A 21,298-nucleotide genomic window follows, 5' to 3' on the forward strand; every position below is an offset into this window, starting at 1 on the left:
ACTGGTAGCACTAGAGAATCACTTCAGGGCTGCTTCTCACTTCAGGCTGGGAGATTCTGCCTCAGTCACAAGGGTTTTAGGAGTTCCCACAAGTAGGGAAAAATGTCCCTTGCCTAAGGGCTGGAGAGTCCTAGAGCTCGGAAAAGACCCAGGGTTTTCCTGGGAAACCTGATGCCCTCTCTCCTGCCTTATTCTGAGCTCAGCCCACTTGGGCAGTTGCCCCATCCCATCTCCTGATCTAAGTACAGCATTGACACCTCACAGACTAGAGGGAGATTGCAGGAGGGCAACCCCATTGTGACCTAGAGATGACATCAGCACCTGCCTGATGTCAGAGCAGCAACCTGCCCTCAGGTGCAGCCTGGGTACTTGTTGCTGCTTTGAGAGTGCCTGTGTTGAGAGTGTCTTAGTGCCTGAGCCCGGGGAAATGAGTTCACTCCTCCTCTATCTGCTCTTTGTAGTCTTTTATGCTGTGCTGAGGCTCGCCAGATCTGAGGTAAGTGAGACTCCTAGAGAGATAGAAAAGCTGGATTGATGCCAGCTGAATGCAGGAACCAAACATAAGTATTTTTCAATCAGCAGGCTTGGATCAAACTGATATGGGAATCAATCAATAAAGAATTAAAGGACGGGAATATATTTAAAGCAGGTTAACAACGTTTTATGGAAAATGGGCCATGTCAAACATAGATGTGACAAACTTAGACTTGTGTAAGGTGTTGTTTTTCATAGATTCCAAGGCAAGATGGGCCCATTGGGATCTTCTAGTCTGACCCTCCTGTCTAACGCAGGCCAAAGAACTTCCACACAATAATGCCTACTGCATACCTTTTATTAAAATGTCCAATCTTGATTTTAAGAATTGCCAGTGATGGAGAATCAATCCACCATGACCTTGGTCAATTGTTCCAATGGTTAATTCCTCTCACTGTTAAAAATGGACGCCTTCTTTCCAGTCTGAATTTGTCTAGTTTCAACTTCCAGCCATTGGACCATGTTAGACCTTTCTCTGCTAGATTGAAGACCCCATTTGTAATTGTTTCTTCCCTGGGTAGGTATTTATAGACTTTTCCTCAAACCACCCTTAACCTCTTTAAGCGACATTGACTGAGCTCCTAAAGTCTATCACTACAAGGCATGTTTTCTAATCCTTTAATCATTCTTATGGCTCTTCTCTGAACCCTCTGCAATTTATCAACATCCTTCCTGAATGTTAGACACCAGAACTGGACACAGGATTCCAGCACTGGTTGCACCAGTGCCAAATACAGAGGTAAAATAACCTCTCTCCTCCAACTTGAGATTCCCCTGTTTATGCACACAAGTACTGCAGGACATTTGGATTAAAAATCAGCACTATACAATATCAATGGAGCACAGGTTAAAGGGACTGAGAACAGGCTAATGGCTAACTGACAGATCTTAAAAAGTAATTGTCAAAGGGCTCCTCGAATGTGGGTTTTTCTAATGGGGCTCTGCAGGGATCAGTACTAGGTCTGAGGCTATTCAACATTTTTTCAATGACTTGGAAGTAAATGCAAAATTGCTGCTGATAAAAATGTACTGATGACACAAAGATTGGCAGAGTGGTAAATAACGATGAGGACAGGGCAGTCATACAGAGAGTTCCGGAGAGTTGGTTTGGCAAATGGGGCCCATTCAAACAAAATGCATTTTCACACAGCCCAACACAGAGTTATACATCTGGGAACAAGGAGGGCCTATTCAGATTTGGATTTCACGATCTTTAGTTTTATATCATCTGCAAATCTGGCCACTTCACTGTTTCCCCCCTTTTCTAGATCATTTATGCATACGTTGAACAACTCTGGTCCCAGTACAGATCCTTGGGGGACCTTGCTATTTATCTCTCTTCATAAACTCACCATTTATTCCTACCTTTGGTTTCCTATCTTTAAACCAGTTACTGGTCCATGTGAAGACCTTCCCTCTTATCCCATGACAACTTACTTTGCTTAAGAACCTTTGATGAGGGAACTTGTTAAAGGCTTTCTGAAAGTTCAGATACACTATATCCACTGGATCACCCTTGTCCACATGCTTCTTCACCCCTGTGACATTACGCCCCATATTCTTCATAGAAATATTATTCTATGAATATGGCATAACTAAGGTATGTTTTATGCAAGATGGGTTATGTGAGATATCATTGGAAAGGTTCTGATTTACTGAATGGGATTATCCTATCTGTATGGATGTATCATTTCTGTATCTGAAGCAAGGAATATGGGCTCTGTATCAATTACAAAAGTGCTTGCACCGGGGGAATGCCCCCAAACAGTGGGCAATCAGCCTGGATGGGCCATTAGGAAGGACAATAGGACTTGGAAGATACTAATCTTCCTCCTTCCTGAGAAGTTTCCTGGGATGCTGCTTTGACACTGCAGCATCATGTGATCATGTCACCTCATAGAATCATAGAAGGCCAGGGTTGGAAGGGACCTCAGGAGGTATCTAGTCCAACCCCCTGCTCAAAGCAGGACCAATTCCCAACTAAATCATCCCAACCAGGGCTTTGTCAAGCCTGCCCTTAAAAACCTCTAAGGAAGGAGATTCCACCACCTCCCTAGGTAACCCATTCCAGTGCTTCACCACCCTCCTAGTGAAAAAGTTTTTTCCTAATATCCAACCTAAACCTCCCCCATTCAACTTGAGACCATTGCTCCTTGTTCTGTCATCTGCCACCACTGAGAACAGTCTATATCCATCCTCTTTGGAACCCCCTTTCAGGTAGTTGAAAGCGGCTATCAAATCCCCCCCCCCCATTCTTCTCTTCTGCGGACTAAACAATCTAATTTCCCTCAGATGGACATCATTTGGGACTGGCGGTATTTTTCCACTAGGAGGGAGTGAGGGGTCAAACTGGGAGACAAAGGATTCCTGTCATAGCCAAATCCTATTGTCGGAGAAAAACTCAGTTTTTGCTTTTTTGTTTGGGTGCAGCAAAATTAAATACTTTATTTTTTTTTTAGTAATTACAATGGAGGGAGAGAGTGCCTCTTTTTTGCCAATATGTCCTCAAGGACAGTCCTCCTCCAATACGCCAATAGAGATTTTAAAAGGTCTCATACCTCTCATGTGGCGCCATGGGGTTTGAAGGGGAATGATCCGTAGTAGCCGTCTGTGGGTCCGTGGGTGTTGCCATCCCGGACGAGCCCCCAAATTGTCGGAGAAAAACTCAGTTCTTGCTTTTTTGTTTGGGTGCAGCAAAATTAAATACTTTATTATTTTTCCAGTAATTACAATGGAGGGAGAGAGTGCCATAGGACACAGGGTCGCCCCAGTCCTGGACAGGTCTCTCAACTGGTAAACAATTACAGCAAGCCTTTATACCTTTGTTACAAACAATTTTTAGCAATAATACAGATGGTAAAAAGCAACAAATACATTTTGTTTATACATAAGCCTTTTTGCTATCTTATTTGTCTCACTCCTAAAAGACGACAGTCTGCATATTTGGTTATCAGTTGCAAGGTCGTAATAACTTTTTACACAGTTCTTGTCCTCTGCCTCACACTATCCTGCTTTTATAAATCTTACGTCATTAGGGTCACAGCTAGCCTAACACTTGCTAACTGACTGACATGCATTAAAATCCCCTTCAAATCCTTATTAATTCTTTTCCTGCTTCCACACTATTTAAGGCTTGGAAGGGAGTTAATCTAGGCTCTTCTCCACCACCTCGCTGCCCCAAAAGGAAGACTGCTGCAAACACCTGGAGAAATAAAGGAACTATACTGTGGGGGAGGGGGACAGGGGCTGAGCCCAGGCGAGAAAGATCTAGCTTGTGAAAGGAATACCTGGTTAGTTAAGCTGCAAGCAGTGCGGTTTACCTTCAAGAAACTTTGCAGCTCCCAGGCAAGTGGGCTGAACTCATGCCAAACTGTTGTTGTTGTTGTTTGTTGTAAAAGAGCTGCCGTTTAAGGATGATATTGGGGTTATATCAGCACTTGTTTGGGTGTATTTGCATAACCCATTCATGGCTTCACCACTCAGGAGTAGCATGGCCATCCCAAATGCATGCAGATAAAACCGCAATAGCATGCATTCCCTAAATATGTATCTAGGAAACACTGTTGTCCAGAGGTTGGATTTCTCCCCCAAGGCCTGAATTCCGTGCATGGTATCTGAGGTTAGTTGCATACCTTGCAATCCTAAAACCTGCAGAGTTTTGTCATCTCTGCAGGAGAGAGAACTTTGCAGGCTGTCTCCTTCAATGCTTATAAACTCTGCAGGCTCCGGATACCAGCAATCCCTGTTTCTCCAACCCCTGGATTGTTCCAGTGACCCCTGTTATGGGTTGTGCTGTGTGCCCTACATTGTCTGCATCACAATGCCTACCCAGGAGGCCTCATAGTGCAATACTCTTCCACAAAGAAAAACTTCCCCCTGGCCCCACATGGCAATCACCTCTGGCTCATTGTTCTCTCAGGTTTATTGAGGAGTTCTCTTCTAACCCTGCTGCTTTCTCTGTGTGTGGCAGGCTCTTCGGAGGAAGAGGACACACCGAAAGAAAAAGCAGAAACCAAAAGGTAAGCAGCCCCTGACCCCACAGCTGCGGTGGCAGACTCAGGCCCCATGCAAAGCAGAGAAATAGGGTCTATTCCCCCACCTGCCTCCCCTCTTCCTGCGAAGGCTCAGTCGTGCCCAGAGTCGTGCAGAGGCACTGGCTGGGGCTCCGTTCACAGGCTGCCCCTGAAATCTGGGGCTCTAGGGTGCTAGGAAGCAACGAGTGCCCAAGCAGCTCAATGGCTCCTTTATGTCTCACTTCTGGCAGCTTTTGGGTGCTGTGAGGAAGAGCTGGAGGAGGCTGGTGCATCCCGAGAGACATGGTAAGCAATGCCCCCCTCCATGAATCTGCAGTGGGTCAGTCCCCTCCTTTAGCGTCATGCAATTCATCCCCACCCGAGTAATCCCTCCCCTGCCCCGACCTATGTACCACGCAAGGAACTCTTCTCCTTTAGACTCCTGCAATTCATTCCCACCCAGCAGAAGTTGCCATCTCTAATCCACCCCCACGCATCATACAGTTCATTTAACCTGGGGCAGTGGTGGTTGGGGGTAGATTGTGTCGACTGGACTGGACTGGACCATCCTCCCCTCCCGAGAGGGGGAGAAAATGTTTTCCTAGAGCAGCCCCGTGCACCCCGGGGAGGTGAGGTGGACAGATCAGGAGGAAGGCTAGCCTTTCTGGTACAGTGAGAAGGGTGAAAGGGATCCAACAGCACTTGTGTAACGGCCCCTTCTCCAGTCCCCAGCAGGATTTGAACCCTGGACCTTCAGCTCTGCAGCATAAAACATCCCTTAGAGCTGAAGAGGTAGCTGTATTAGTTAGCAGCTATAGTAGGCTGTTATCCTATATGTTGATTAGCTTCCGTGGGCGGGACATGACACACACGCTGCCAGTAGGATACACTCTCACCTCCTCAGCACTAGACAGGGCTCACCTAACAATCCAGCTAACCCCAAACCAGAGCATCCAAGGCCCGGGTATTGCAGGGGAGGAGGCTGCCTCAGTGGAGAATGGGACAGGGAGCCTTTCGGTGCCTCCCCTCTGGGTAAAAGAGGGCCTGAGGGCAGGGCCTGCACTCAGCTATCTGCTCTCTCTGTTCCACAGCTGCCCTATGCGCCCGGAGAAGCACCGCTTGGCTCTCAGGCTCGTTGAGAGGAGGGTACAGTCCATGGCCAGACTCCTGGAGGAAGTTCTGATACCGTAAGGGAACTGAGCGGGGGGCACCAGACTGGGGTCTGGGTGGGAGGGGCGAGTGAATGTAGAGAGGAGGGAGCAGGGAAAACCAGACACTCCAGGATCCTAAAATAACAGGGAAAAAGCCACTAAGAGGCTTTAGCTTCCAAGGTGAGATACCAGTGAAAGTGAGGTGAGGGATGATCAGAAATTAAATGCAGAGACTACAAGTTGGGGTTGTGAGTAGGATCAAATCCTTCTGTAGGGCAATATCTGCCAGCAGGCGACTGTCTAGAACCTGCCCGTGCTGTGTTTGAAAGACAAAGCAATCCAATGACACCCTGCGAGGGGGTGTCCACCCCACACAGCACTGGAAGGGGCTCCGGTGGCCAGGCAGGCCCATGAACTCCACAGGGTGCACCTGCAGGAAGAGCCGGGGAGCAGGGAATTGATTCCAAGCAGGCTCAGCTGGCAGGAACAGATGGGGCCTATAAAGTCAGGAAGCTGGCAAGAGACAGGGGCTGCGGCTGGGAAAGGGCAGCCCCTCCCTGGGAAGAGGGGGGAGTGTTTGGAGCTGGTGCACCCAGAGCAAGGAGGGGAACCAGGAGTAGTAGGAAACAGTCCAGGCTGGGAGAGGAAAGCCCAGAACTGCTGGGTTGAGGGTCCCTGGCCTGGAGCCCAGTGTGAAGTGTGGGCCCAGGTTTCCCTACCAGCCCCCGAGGGCATGGCATGGACCGGCGGGGCAGTGAACAGGAAAACTGTCTGGGTCATTGTGGGAGTGACAGTGACCACATGCGACAATTGGAAGGGGCATTGACACCGAGAGCTAATCCCATCCCCAGAGTAGGCACCAGACAAGCAGTGAGTGGGACACCACGTGATACACCCTAAACACGAGTCATCAGCCAGGACTTTCAGGACCATAGCACAGACCTCCACCACCGGAGAAACTCCATTAACTGGGAGCAATAGTAAGTTGTTAGCCTCTAGGGTATCAGCCATTAGAACAGGACAGTTTTCCAGTGGGTTAGAATGTAAGAACATAAGAACAGCCAGACTGGGTCAGACAAAGGTTCATCTAGCCCAGTATCCTGTCTTCCAAAACTGCCCAATGCCAGTGCAGCAGAGGGAATGGCCAGAACAGGGAATCATCAAATGATCCATCCCCTGTCGCCCATTCCCAGCTTCAGACAAAGAGAGACTAGGGACACCATCCCTGCCCACCTTAGCTAATAGCCATTGATGAATTTATCTAATTCCTTTTATAGTTTATAGTCTTGGCCTTCACAACATCCTCTGTCAAGGGTTACACCCACATGCTCACATCTTCCTCCCCCAAACCAATTGTTGTTAGCTAATCTTTCTATTCAAATAGCAGTACATCCCTGATCATGCTCAAGGCCCCATCGTGCTAGGTGCTGCACATGTGCGTGTGACGAAGGGGTTATCGTTCTAGATAAAATGAGTGCCAGCTCCCCCTCTCAGTCCTTCATTACCCAGCTGATGTCCTTGTGTCGGGGTGTGGTGTGCAATGCATGCCTAGGCACTGCCCCACTGCACTACTGCTGGAAGGCTGCGCCCAAGCCCTGCCTTTGCTCAGCAGAGCCATGCCCCATCTGTCCCTGTCTGCTCTTTCCCACAGGCCGAGTGTGTCGACATCTGCCACGAGCCAGTTCTCCTACTCCTCTAGGGAATCCACCACCTCTGCCCTCTGGAGTCCCAGCTGCTTTTCCCTGAGAGAAGCCGCCATGATTCAGTCAGAGCCCCTCTGCCACATGGGGGAGATCATGCCTGTCGGGGGCTGGGAAGGATCCGCTCATCCCATCCAAGCCCAGCCTCTCACCAGGCCTCCTGCCCACAGCAGACGAGACCGGCAAGAGCAGACCATGGGTCTGGACCAGACGTCAGTCCGTGGCTTAGACTTCAACATCCGCCAGAAGCATCTGCAGAGTCAACTGGGGGCTCCTACCCCATACACAGAGTCACTGGCCAAGATGATCCCTAACGTCCCTGCTCTGCGCCCACCGGACAGAGACCCCAGGGTGAAGTTCAACATGAGCAGGGTCCCTTTCCTAAGCTGTGAAGTCCTGGAGGAACTGGACTGTCACGTGCACACAAAGAGACTCCAGCATGAGCAGGGCTTACCCCTCACCCCCCAGAAACCCCACACAGCTCTTCTGCCTCCAGCTCCACAAACCCCCATCCCGGGGGAGCCATTGCTGGGTGAGCGGGACACCAAGCAGCAATTGATATTAGACACAGATCGGCCCAAGTGTGGATTTCCAGCAAAGGTCCCGGAGCCCCTCAGATCCAACACCAGCCCTCAGCGTGCACAGGCGATCCAGGAGCCGTGTGTCTGCCCCTCTGGACCCCTGCCTCAAAAGGCCCACAGGATCATGGCATCCCCTGATGCCAATCTGGCCAGGCTTGTGCCCACGGTGGTGGTCAAGCTGCAGGAACACATTGCTCAGAAATGCTCAGAGATCCAAATGGAGGCGTTCCCAAAGATGGTGAGAGAGTCGCACAGAGATGCTCCCCTCGTGAGAGAGACGGCAATAGCAGAGAAGACGCTCACAGCCACACTCCACCTCTATAGGAGCGAGTTGAGAAAGCCCCTTACCAGTGTGAGCGGCACCAAAGGGACTGAAGAGAAGCTGGAGCTGCACATGGAGAGGAAGGTTCTCTTGGGAGAAGGCTCTTGTCTGGGGCCAGGGGCACAGGCAGGTGAGGGCAGGGCAGATCATCCCAGGACCCAAAGCCACCAGGTTGCCCCAGAGGCCCCAGGCTCTGAGCAGCTAACAAGATCCACCCTTGACTCTCTCATTGCTGGGCAGGCTGCACACAACCTGCAGCTGAAGCACCTGATGGAAATGTTGAGCAGCTCCCGCCCCTTGGCGGGCCAGGTCTCAGTCTGCCAGCAGTGCCGTAAGACATATCCAGGAAAGATGAACGGTAAGAAAACTCAGGAGGAGACATCTGCTGAGCTGCATGGTCTTCGAGACGACATGGAACCACATGGGCTCGATGGAACTGTGAATTCGAAGCTCTTCAGGGATCAGCTGCCAATTAGTGTCTGCAAGAAGTGCAGTAAGCTTCGACGGAAGAGACCAGCTGGCTCTGCAGGTGCTGACTTGCCCGGAAGATCCCATGGAATTCCACAGCGATGGACTCCAGGAGACTCCTCAGCATCATCCAACCACAAAAAGATGCCAGTGGTGTGGCTCCTTCCAGCAGACAGGAGAAAGACGCAGGATGGAATGGGGAAAACGGCTCCCAGTAAGCAACCAAAGATGGTGTCCATTGCTACAAGTACAACAGGGCTTTCGCAAGCTGGGGAGAAAACAACTGGGACTCCTGACGATTCTCCCCCAAAGTCACCAAAGGCCTCTAGAGCTAGGACATCATCCCCTTCAAGGAGCAAAGTTACAATTCTCAAACGGATGTTAATGTGCCTCAAGAAAACCTGCACTAAGCTTCAAACCAAAGTGAAGTCCCAAATGTCCAAGGACTCTTGTTCAAGAACACCTGATGCTAAATTTACAAAGCCACCCCTTGGGAAGGCAAGGGCCTCCAAGGGTGTCTGGTAGTAGTATAAGGGCCCTACCATCAATAAAACACTAATCCCTCCCCTTGACCCCTCAAAACCCACTCCTTGACCCCTTAAGCCACAACCACCTGTCACCGGACACATGACCGGAAGCAAAGTGTGTCATGTGACCCCTCTAAGAACTCCTTCCACTGACCTCTACCAATCAGGATGGGTTTCGCCCCCGTAGGCCCGCCCCAAGAGGAGATTTGACCAATCAGGGGGTGTTCCGGGCCAGGGTGACCCATCCAGAAGTGGTTCGTGTGACCTCTCTAAGAACTCCTCCCACTGCCCTCTACCAATCGCGATGGGTTTTGGCTGCATAGGACAGCCCTGAGAGCAGGTTTGACCAATTGGGGGTGTTCCAGGGTGGGGTGGCCTCCCAGGAGTGGGTCCTGTGACTCCTCTAAGAACTCCTCCCAGTGCCCTCTGCAGTCAGAGTGCAGTACCATCACCCCGTAAGTCCCAGCGCCGGGGAAGAAGAGGCCCTCTTTTACCCAGAACGCGTGCTCTGGAGATCATGGAGACATGGACTCCTTCACCACCCCCGTGAGAATGTCAGACTTTGTTTTAGCCCCGAGGCCTTTGGACTTGTGTGGGAAAAGTGCTACATCAGCGAGAGTTGCGACGAGGGCCCTTTGACTCAGCTGTTGATGGATACGCTGGAACCCGAAACCCAAACCCTCGTGAGGCACCCCAATGAGCGTGACCACCTCTCATTGTCCGCTCCTCTAGAGGAGGAAGGCGAACGCAGCTCGGGGGAGTCACCGGAGGACAAGGTGAATGGAAAATACATCACTCAGGTAAATGAATGATTAAGAAGTGATGGTTGATGATGGGGTGTAATGAGTTAGGAACCACAGGGTTGCGTAAATCTAAAAACAAGCAGTGGGGAGCTTACACTGTTTCTTTTCTGAAAATCTCTCAACAGCTCGATGATGCCTTTATCAAAGCCTTTGAGAACCAACCACACAAACACAACTCCAGTTCCTCAGTGGCCACCACCACATCAAGCCCTGAGAAAACTGTGTGTGTGAAAATGCCCATATTCACAAACCTGGAGCACGCACTCTAGGGGTTGTGAATAAAAAACCAAGGACTGACAAACCATTCTCCCAACACCATAAGCTCGTCACAGCTTCCCCATAGTCTTGTGTTTGGGAAAAGTATGATGCTTCATTCAGAAAACTGGTGGCTGCTATATCCTCAGGGGGTCTAAAAGAAAGGAGGGCTGGAAAGACCCTACTTATAAAGTCCAAAATGCCGTTAGCCTTCTTGGCAACAAGGGCACACTGTTGACTCATATCTAGCTTCTCGTCCACTGTAACCCCTAGACCCTTTTCTGCAGAACTGCTGCCTAGCCACTTGGTCCCTAGTCTGTAACAGTGCATGGGATTCTTCCATCCTAAGTGCAGGACTCTGCACTTGTCCTTGTTGAACCTCATCAGGTTTCTTTTGGCCCAGTCCTCTAATTTGTCTAGGTCCCTCTGTGTCCTATTCCTATCCTCCAGTGTATCTACCACTCCTCCCAGTTTACTGTCATCTGCAAACTTGCTGAGGGTGCAGTCCACACCATCCTCCAGATCATTAATGAAGGTATTGAAAAAACCCAGCCCCAGGACCGACCCTATGGGCACTTCGCTTGAAACCGGCTGCCAACTAGACATGGAGCCATTGATCACTACCCGTTGAGCCCGACAATCTAGCCAGCTTTCTATCCAGTTTATAGTCCATTCATCCAGCTCAGACTTCTTTAACTTGCTGTCAAGAATACTGTGGGAGACTATCAAAAGCTTTGCTAAAGTCAAGGAATAACACTTCCACAGCTTTCCCCTCATCCACAGAGCCAGTTATCTCCTCATAGAAGGCAATTAGGTTAGTCAGGCATGACTTGCCCTTGGTGAATCCACGCTGACTGTTCCTGATCACTTTCCTCTCCTCTAAGTGCTTCAGAATTGTTTCCTTGAGGACCTGCTCCATGATTTTTCCAGGGACTGAGGTGAGGCTGACTGGCCTGTAGTTCCCCGGATCCTCCTCCTTCCCTTTTTTAAAGATGGGCACTACAGTAGCCTTTTTCCAGTCATCTGGGACCTCCCCCGATTGCCATGGAGTTTTCAAAGAGAATGGCCAATGGCTCTGCAATCACATCCGCCAACTCCTTTAGCACCCTCGGATGCAACACATCTGTCCCCATGGATTTGTGCTCATCCAGCTTTTCTAAATAGTCCCAAACCACTTCTTTCTCCACAGCGGGCTGGTCACCTTCTCCCCATACTGTGCTGCCCAGTGCAGCAGTCTGGGAGCTGACCTTGTTTGTGAGGACAGAGGCAAAAAAATCATTGAGTACATTAGCTTTTTCCACATCCTCTGTCACTAGGTTGCCTCCCTCATTCAGTAAGGGGCCCACACTTTCCTTGACTTTCTTCTTGTTGCTAACATACCTGAAGAAACCCTTCTTGTTACTTTTAACATCTCTCGCTAGCTGCAACTCCAAGTGTGATTTGGCCTTCTTGATTTCACTCCTGCATGCCCGAGCAATATTTTTATACTCTTCCCTGGCCATTTGTCCAATTTTCCACTTCTTGTAAGCTTCTTTTTTTGCCTTTAAGATCAGCAAGGATTTCACTGTTAAGCCAAGCTGGTCGCCTGCCATATTTACTATTCTTCCTACACATCGGGATGTTTTTTTCCTGCAACCTCAATAAGGATTCTTTAAAATACAGCCAGCTCTCCTGGACTCCTTTCCCCCTCATGTTATTTTCCCAGGGGATCCTGCCCATCAGCTCCCTGAGGGAGTCAAAGTCTGCTTTTCTGAAGTCCAGAGTCTGTATTCTGCCGCTCTCCTTTCTTCCTTGTGTCAGGATTCTGAACTCGACCATCTCATGGTCACTGTCTCTCTGGTTTTACGGCAGTTTCATACCGGAGCTCTGAGCAGTCATACTGCTCTCTGACATACAATGCAACTCCCCCAACTTTTCTGCCCTGCCTGTCCTTCCTGAACAGTTTATATCCATCCATGACAGTACTCCAGTCATGTGAGTTATCCCACCAAGTCTCTGTTATTCCAATCACATCATAGCTCCTTGACTGTGCCAGGACTTCCAGTTCTCCCTGCTTGTTTCCCATGCTTCTTGCATTTGCATATAGGCACTTAAGATAACTCACTGATTGTCCTGCTTTCTCAGTCTGAGACAGGAGTCTTCTCCTCTTGCACTCTCCTGCTTGGGCTTCCTCCCAGTATCCCATTTCCCCACTTACCTCGGGGCTTTGGTCTCCTTCCCCCGGCGAACCTAGTTTAAAGCCCTCCTCACTTGGGTAGCCATCCTGCTTGCAAGATGCTCTTCCCTCTCTTCGTTAGGTGGAGCCCGTCTCTGCCTAGCACTCCAAAGCCTTCTCTTCAACACCACCTGCGTAGCCATTCATTGACTTCCACAATTCGACGATCTCTACCCAGGCCTTTTCCCTGCACAGGGAGGATAGACGAGAACACCACTTGCGCCTCAAACTCCTTTATCCTTCTTCCTAGAGCCACGTAGTCTGCAGTGATCCGCTCAAGGTCATTCTTGGCAGTATCATTGGTGCCCAAGTGGAGAAGCAGGAAGGGGTAGCATCTGAGGGCTTGATGAGTCTCGGCAGTCTCTCCGTCACATCGTGAATCCTAGACCCTGGCAAGCAGCAGACCTCTCGGTTTTCTCGGTCGGGTTGCAGATAGATGACTCAGTCCTCCTGAGGAGGGAGTCCCCAACCACCACCACCACCCTTCTCCTTCTCTTGGGAGCGGTGGTTGTGGAACCCCCATCCCTAGGACAGTGCATCTCGTGCCTTCCAATTGGTGGAGTCTCCTTCTGCTCCCTTCTCTCAGATGTATCATTGTGACGGTGCTGCCCGTGGGAGCCAGCTGAGGTCACTCAATCAGGGTGAACTGGAAACCAAACCGGGCAGACAAACCCCAAATGCTAGTGGTTATTCCAGTACTTAGATTTACCAACCAGCACAAAACAGCTTCTGTAGTACCTTACTGGTTACTCAGAAGTCCAAACCACGCAGTTCCCTTAAAGTGCCCAGTCTTAGGCCTCCATCCAGACACACCTGTCAGATATGCTGATGATTCCTGAAAATCTTATCTCATCATATAAAAGAAAAGGTTCTTCCAATCCCAAAGGATCAGCCACACACCCAGGTCCAATTATAACTTAGATCTTACCCAAAATACACGCTACAGCCAATTCTTATTAACTAAGCTAAAATTTATTTAAAAAGAAAAAAGAGAGAGAGTGCTGGTTAAAAGATCAAGATACAGACAGACTTGAATTCAACTCTTGAGGTTCAGATACATAGCAGAGATGAGCTTGTAGTTGCCAAAAGTCCTTTTAGAAATAGTCCATAGGTTATAGTCCGATGTCCATATTCAGGGTGACTACAGTCAGTGACTGGGGATCTCAGTCCTTGTGGCTTAAGGTTTCCCCCTCTTGAAACCCAAAGCAGATCTGGGATGAACCAGGATCGTGTCCCAGGGTTTTTATACATTTCCAGCAGCCTTTCGGCCTGAGAAAACGATAGGCTTACCTCTCCTTCTCCCAAACATCCTGGCAATTAGCACAGGGTAATTTATCCATTAAACAGTTCAGATACAGGTTACCACAACCTTCAAAGAGACTCATAGACAATAATACTATTTCACTCAAGTATCTTCCTAAATGTTAATATTCCTTTTTTGATCTTTGAATTCAAACTATAGCAATAGACAAGACTTGTTTGCTTACATCACAAGCCCTGAGCAAACATCTACCCTTTTACCGCTAACAATGCAGACTTGCATTTCAAAGCTCTATTAATTTACATATCTTCCTAACCAGTCCTTAAGGTTCACCCATGGGTCAGGTCAGTCTGTGAGTTGATTAACTCTTTCTGGCCCTGTCACCTTTCAATGAAATATTATACCACACTCATAACGTCACAATCATCTAGTCCACTCTCCACATTAGTACCTGTGGAAAGAACATGAAAATGGTTGCTCATCTGCATCTCCATTGCTGGTACATGGACGCTCCTCTTTCTTCTTCTGGAGGTCACATGCTGCCAAATTTCTTCACCGTCCCTCTCTCCCCTCTGCCCAACCTGCTCCGATTCTTCAGGATGTTGTGCCTGTAGAAGCATATCCTGACGTCTGTCCAGGAAATCTTCATTTTCTCTTATGAAACGCAGGGTCGATGCTTGTTTCTCTAGACCTCGAACCTTCTCTTCCAAAATGGAGACCAGCTTGCACTTTGTACAGACAAAGTCGCTTCTGTCCTGTGGAAGAAAGACAAATATGGCACAACCTGTGCAGGTTACAACACCTGAATGCTCACCTTCCATAATTTCTTCCTTCTAATTTCTTCCTTCCTTCTTCCTTGTTCCTTTCTTCCTCAGCTGTTGCAGCAACTCACAGAAGCCCGCAAGATGAAAGCCTCAGTGGGCTCTCCCCAGGCAAACTCCCTCTGTTCGCCGCTCAGCTGCTTCGCTGCTGACTGCCTTTTTATAGCAGGCCCACTCAAGGCCCACCTGGAACAAAGCCCTCCCAATTCACACCGTTCAAACAAACAATCAAACAATGAAGCACACGGTCCAACTGACAAACTGTCCCCTGCAACAGACACTCAGATACTCACCAACACAGCCCCGCAATGCAGCACTTAGCGGACCTCCTCTCGGACAGATCCCAGGCAAACGCCCTCTGTTAGCCTCTGCTGTTCGCCGCTCAGCTGGTTCGCTGCTGACTGCCTTTTTATAGCAGTCGGGCCCACTCAAGTCCCACCTGGAACAAAGCCTCCCAATTCACACTGTTCAAACAAACAATCAAGCACACGGTCTAACTGACAAACCCTAAACGCCAAATGGCTAAACTGTTTTTAAATTCTCTGTGGGGTAAATTTGGCCAAAGAACAAACCTACCCAGCAGCTGCATGGTGAGAGACCCTGATGAACGCTTTCAGTACCTGAAAGTGGGTACGAAGTGGGTATTCACCCACGAAAGCTCATGCTCCAATATGGCTGTTAGTCTATCAGGTGCCACAGGACTCTTTGCTGCTTTTACAGATCCAGACTAACACGGCTACCCCTCTGATACTCTTTCAGTACCTGTTTTCCCCCAGTTACGAGGTTTCATCCTGCGAGTTTATCAACGATGAAACCGCGTGCGTGTCTTGGAAGCTCTCAAAAGACCAATACTCTGTCTCTGGCAATACCAACGTCTTCATAGCCTGTTTCACCACCGCTTATGCCCGCTTAGAACTATACAACCTCCTAGACAGGTTGCAAGAGCGGTGCCTGTACCACGACACTGACTCGTGATATTTGTGAAAAGGGAGGGTGACTGGAATCCCCCTCTGGGGGATTATTTAGGGGACCTCACAAGCGATTATTTTTATTAAAAAAATAATAATCTGTGTCCTTTTTTCTGAATTGGTCATTTTTATTTTTTAAAAACAAACCCCAAACATCAATTGTCTATAATCCCCTCACCTGGGGGGCTTCATTGGGTAATAGGGCTATGAAAATCATTGCAAAATACATGTCTGGGCTTGTTGAAGCACGTGTTGAGCAAGGCTAGGCATGCCCAAGGAATATCTCATCGGTAAATGTCTGTTCATAACTTTTTGAAAAGCTCCTTTGGTTTTAAATAGTCTCCCATGGTCGCCTTTCCTAAAAGAGGCAACAACCGGTTTTATTTTAAAACCATCTCTGTAAACCGTTTTCCATACCTTCAGAGAATTTGAAGGGCTAATATCAGCGGGTCTGGTACGTAGAGTTCTGTGAAAACTCTGGTTGTAACTCTTTATAAACTCAGGTAACACGTCAATGTAGCAAAAGGTGATATGGGCTGTAAAATATCTCCACATCCTCTACAACCCCTGCTTTGACTTCCTTATTAGTAACAAACTGGTGAACTCCATGCCGCTTTAACAATCTGCTTAAAGGTTTGTTTAAAAATTCTTTCCCCCGATCGGTTTGTAATTTTTGAGGCATGCGACCTTTGCTGAAAATAGGTTTAAAGGCCTTGGATACCTCACCACGCGTCTGGTCTTTTAGGCCTAAGGCCCAGGCAGATTTGGATAGAATGTCTATCACTGTTAAGATGGACTTAAAACCGATGTTGCATTTGGAGAACTGATGCATCTTCACCGAATCTGCCTGCCTTTGCGCATCCACATCTGACCCAATGGTCTTGTTTCTTTTAAAACGTATTCGAGCCGGTTTATGTAAAGTGTAAGCGTTTTACGAGGCTTTTTGGCCACTTGAAAAAGAAGGGTCACCCGCCGAAGCTCCCAACTTCCCCGGGGGTGTAATATATTTTCTTTAACAGAGCTGCCGGTGTAGACATGACTGTTACTGGCACTGTCTTTTACTAACACAAATATGAAGGGGGACACATTCATATTGACATATTTAAATACGTTTTATTAATCGCCTGGTTTAACACGAACTTTTACAGCCGCCTGCCTGTAAAAACGGACACCACGACCCCTGCCATAAGGGAGTCTGAGCTGGTTCATTCTTCCATTTTGTCCTTTTCCGGATTTTCCTCTTGAGATCTGTGTCTCAGACATGAGCAAAAACAGCTGATGCATGATATATTTACTCCCACGGGGCTACCAATCTGTAAGTTCTCAAAGGCCTCTAGAAAGACATCGAGATGTTGAGAGATTTTCAGAAAAAGAAACAGTGTAAGCCCCCCACTGCTTGTTTTTAGATTTACGCAACCCCACGGTTCCTAACCCATTACACCCCATCATCAACCATCACTTCTTATTCATTCATTTACCTGAGTGACATCTTTTCCGTTCACCTTGTCCTCCAGTGACTCCCCCGAGCTGCATTCGCCTTCCCCCTCTAGAGGGGCAGACAATGAGAGGTGGTCACGCTCATTGGGGTGCTTCACGAAGGTCTGGGTTTCGGGTTCCAGTGTATCTATCAACGGCTGAGTCAAAGGGCCCTCGTCGCAACTCTTGCTGATGTAGCGCTTTTCCCACACAAGTCCAAAGGCCTCGGGGCTAAAATGAAGTCTGACATTCTCACGGGGGTGGTGAAGGAGTCCATGTCTCCATGATCTCCAGAGCATGCGTTCTGGGTAAAAGAGGGCCTCTTCTGCCCTGGCGCTGGGACTTATGGGGTGATGGTGCTGCACTCTGATTGGCAGAGGGCGCTGGGAGGAATTCTTAGAGGTGTCACACGACCCTCTTCTGGGTGGGTCACCCCAACCCAGAACACCCCCGATTGGTCAAACCTGCTCTCGGGGTGCTCCTATGTGGCTGAAATCCATTGCGATTGGTAGAGGGCAGTGGGAGGAGTTCTTAGAGAGGTCACACGAACCACTTCCGGACGAGTCACCCCACCCCAGAACACCCCTGATTGGTCAAATCTCCTCTCAGGGCGGGCCTACAGGGGCAAAGCCCATCCTGATTGGTAGAGGGCAGTGGGAGGAGTTCTTAGAGGGGTCACATGACACACTTTGCTTCCAGTCATGTGTCCGCCTCGACCCCGGAAGTAATATCCCCAACGGGTGGGACTTCGGGTGACAGATGGTCGGGGCTTAAGGGGTCAAGGGGCAGGGTTTAGGGGCCAAGGGGCAGAGTTAGGGTTTGATTGATGGAAGGGCCCATATACTCCCTCCGGTTCCCATGCTACTGAATCCCACCCTGCCAGCAGGCCCACTAACAGAAGGGCCCACAAATTCCACCGTCTCCCTACCATCCAGCGGGCCTGGTAAGCATGGGCCAAAGTGGCTGAGAACAATAGTGTGTTGTCCTGGGACACAGAGACTGACGTATAAGAGACTCTCCTTGGGGTGTGACGTTTAACCTCGGATTCGAAGATGAAAGCGGGGCCTGGGGCTTGGACGAGACTGATGGTGTGAACAGCTCACTGGATTTGTTACGTGACCTCCTCTGGTTCAAGAATCAATCCTTCCTAGGCAGATGCATGGCCAAAGTCTCTTCCTTACAGATGTTTTGGCTACATGTGTGAATAAAAGCCAACAATCCATGGAGGAGGAGAACAGCAAACCCTCTAAGTTTTCAGAAGCTGACCTGGTGTTAGACATCGAAGGGAGGCAGCAGTGGGGTAAAATGCCCCAGAGATGTTTATACTAGCGGATGGAAAGCAGGGGACTCCATGGGGCACTTGGTTTGCACAAGGCTCAAAAGAGAAACTTCCTAGGAGATAAGGGGCAGGGCTTTCCTGGGGTGATGGAAAGATGGAGTTTGGCATTTCCAAGTTGGCAGACACAAGACCCGAGGAAGGGGCTGGGGCAGGAAGGAAGTGAGGCCCTTGACCCAAAGAGCGAAAGAAGGCGAGATCTGCCACAGACCCGAGGGGAGTGCCATCCAAATGGAGTATGTGTGTTGCCGGCCCAGAGGGCCCGAGGGGGCAACAGTGGGGTTCGTTGCCCGGTGTGCGCCGCACTAATTAACACACCAGGGTGGAGAAGCAAACCAAGTTTATTCAAGATCTTGAAAAGGCACTAGGAGAAGCAATATCTCAAATCAAGCGCACTGATAAAAGCAAGTTCCCCTTTTTATATTCCAAGTTGTCTGTACTGGCCTTTGTTTCTCCCTGTCTCCCCCTTCCTCCCTCCCCTTGCAGCAGATACATTAAGCAATAAATTGTAGCTTGTTAGAAACCTTCCCATTCGCATGTTTATCTCTGGCCTTTACGACACAGATGCATGCAGACTTTCCCCCCCCTTCTCCCCCGTATCACTACCGCTTTTTGCTGTTTCGAGCTGTACTGCAGCTGCGAGCTAAGAAAGCTGACAGTTACAAATTTTTGCTTTTTGGCTGTTAGTTTCGAATGGTTAAAGTTCACAACATGGAAGAACTTTGGTTCACTCAGGCCTAGAGCAAGAAGACTTCATCGACACTCGTGGTCTTTCATCCTCCCGAGTTACCTAGATTTATGCCTAGTGACACCAACGACTGTGACCCCCATTTCCCCTCTCTACAGCATGCCATCCAAGAGCTGAGATGTCATGGGGCTGGGGTGTCGGAGCAGGGGAGGAAGTTGCTAATAATTAAAGGAGGCTTTAGTATAATGAATGGCCACAGCCAAGCTGTGGAAAACAGATCGCAAGACCTGAGGCTCTGGGTTGTGGACAGACCTTAGGCAGCCTTGGTAAAGCAGCTATAAGATTAGCGTAACTCTAATATGAAAACTCCAGATAGCCCAGAATCAGGGCAGCACAGAAGTTTCCTTTGTCCCATGTCCCAGGGTTGTGCCATGTGCTCTGAACCGGCAAGGTCATTAAACAGCAGCTATAGAAAGGAGAGACACAAATATTCTGTTTACACAGTGATGTCTCCCTTGTGGCATCCTGAACTTACCCTTCTTCTACAGCAACTCAGTGCAACACTGCAGGTTCCAATCGAAATGGAATAGGGGTGACATGTACGGCGGCAGAAGCCCCAAGCACGTCTACAAGCTGCGGTGTTACTGATGAACTGGGTGAATCCTGCACGGAGAAAAAGAGTCTTGATTTTCACTTACACATAAGTGTAAACAAGGGCTGTGATTGCAGCATGACGGGTATTTCCCATTAGCTGAATTTTCAGTTCACTGAGACAAGACCATGTCAACCCACTTATCTTCCCATGCCCCCTTTCAGTAGATCTTTGATAATGTATAAATGTCTGTAGTTCTGTGCCCATTCAACGGCTGCCCCTAAGAATTGAGCAGAGTGAATTAATTCAGCAGATAGTATGTTTCAGAACTGTAGCACTAAGCATGGGAATCCTTCACAGCCCCACAGCTGTACAGGATGGAAAGCAGGCAGCTGCCTTCATCACCAACTTCTAAGGCTGGGGCAATGATTTTGCTGCCGTGGTTTTGACTCTTTCTGATTCCAAACACTGATGTACTAGGCAGTATCTAAATGCTGATTGGCTGAGCAGGGGTTAAACCAGCTCAGCACTGGGTTGGGTGACTGGTAGTTTTAGAATGAGAAGGGTTTAAACAAGTCCCTCCCACTCAGAACACCTGATTGTCAGTGAGACTCGGCACAGACATTCTTGTGAAGACTCAGCACTTGGGAATAATTACTCAGTCACCAATTGCCAAGCTTAGACATTCCAGACAGGCTGGTCCTTATGAGAATGTGGCCAAATGTCCTTTAGCATATTAATATTAGACTATTTTAAACTAGATTTTAGCTGTGCTTTCCTTAAAGTATCCACTGTGACATTCCCCAGGGTAGAAATCTGGATCAATGAACAGTTGTGTCCCCTCAGTTCTCCAACCTGTGATCCCTCCTACACTGCTCCGTTGTGAAAGCAACCACTTCTGGTCCGGCTCATGCACAGCCCTAGCATGTAAAGTCACTCCCAGCTGAATTAGAGGAAAACTTCCAGCAAGACATCCTGCAGACCGACACCAGTCAATTCCCAGTGCCAGCCTCGTCCTCCAGAAATGTGCATCTTGTACTGTTCAGTATCCTCCTGGACAATACAAGCTCATAGGAAGTTTGTCATTTCATCAAAGGAAAAGGATATGCAAAGACCCTGTTATCACAAGTGAAGGTTCCCAAACACTTCAGTCCAAACACTTGAATGCCCTAGATCAAAGAGTATTTTCATTGGGTTAGGCCAGAGGAAGAGGACACAAGCTAAAAATGTCCAGCCTTTTTAATTTCTCCTCATGCGGAAGCTGTTTCATACTCCTAATCATTTTAGTTGCCATTGTCTGTAATTTTTCCAATACTAACATATGTTTTGAGCTGGGGCGACCACATCTGCACAGAGCTTTCAAGATCTGGGAGTACCATGGATTTATAAAGAGGCATCATGATATATTCTGTCTTATTATCTATCCTTTTCCTAATGGTTGCTACCTTTCTGTTTTTTCTGTTAGCACTGCTGTGCGTTGAGCAGATGTTTTCAGGGAACTCTCCACAATGATTCCAAGATCTCTTTTTTGAATGATAACAGCTAATTTAAACCCCATCTTTTTATACATATAATTGGGATTACGTT

The 21,298-nt window shown here is 48.6% G+C and overlaps 1 protein-coding gene across 1 annotated transcript in view; it reads left to right on the forward strand.

The window, feature by feature from the left end:
* Nucleotides 1-365: 365 nt before the first annotated feature.
* Nucleotides 366-21,298, forward strand: part of LOC123366106 — a 37,643-nt gene continuing 16,710 nt past the window's right edge. The window contains exons 1-5 of the mRNA XM_045009223.1: nt 366-496; nt 4,505-4,553; nt 4,799-4,853; nt 5,639-5,734; nt 7,350-9,016. Of these exons, the coding sequence (XP_044865158.1) occupies nt 428-496; nt 4,505-4,553; nt 4,799-4,853; nt 5,639-5,734; nt 7,350-9,016 (1,936 nt within the window). The 5' untranslated portion in view covers nt 366-427. The remainder of the gene's footprint in view (nt 497-4,504; nt 4,554-4,798; nt 4,854-5,638; nt 5,735-7,349; nt 9,017-21,298) is intronic.

This window comes from Mauremys mutica, chromosome 3, assembly GCF_020497125.1.
Source record: "Mauremys mutica isolate MM-2020 ecotype Southern chromosome 3, ASM2049712v1, whole genome shotgun sequence".
NCBI lineage: Eukaryota > Metazoa > Chordata > Testudines > Geoemydidae > Mauremys > Mauremys mutica.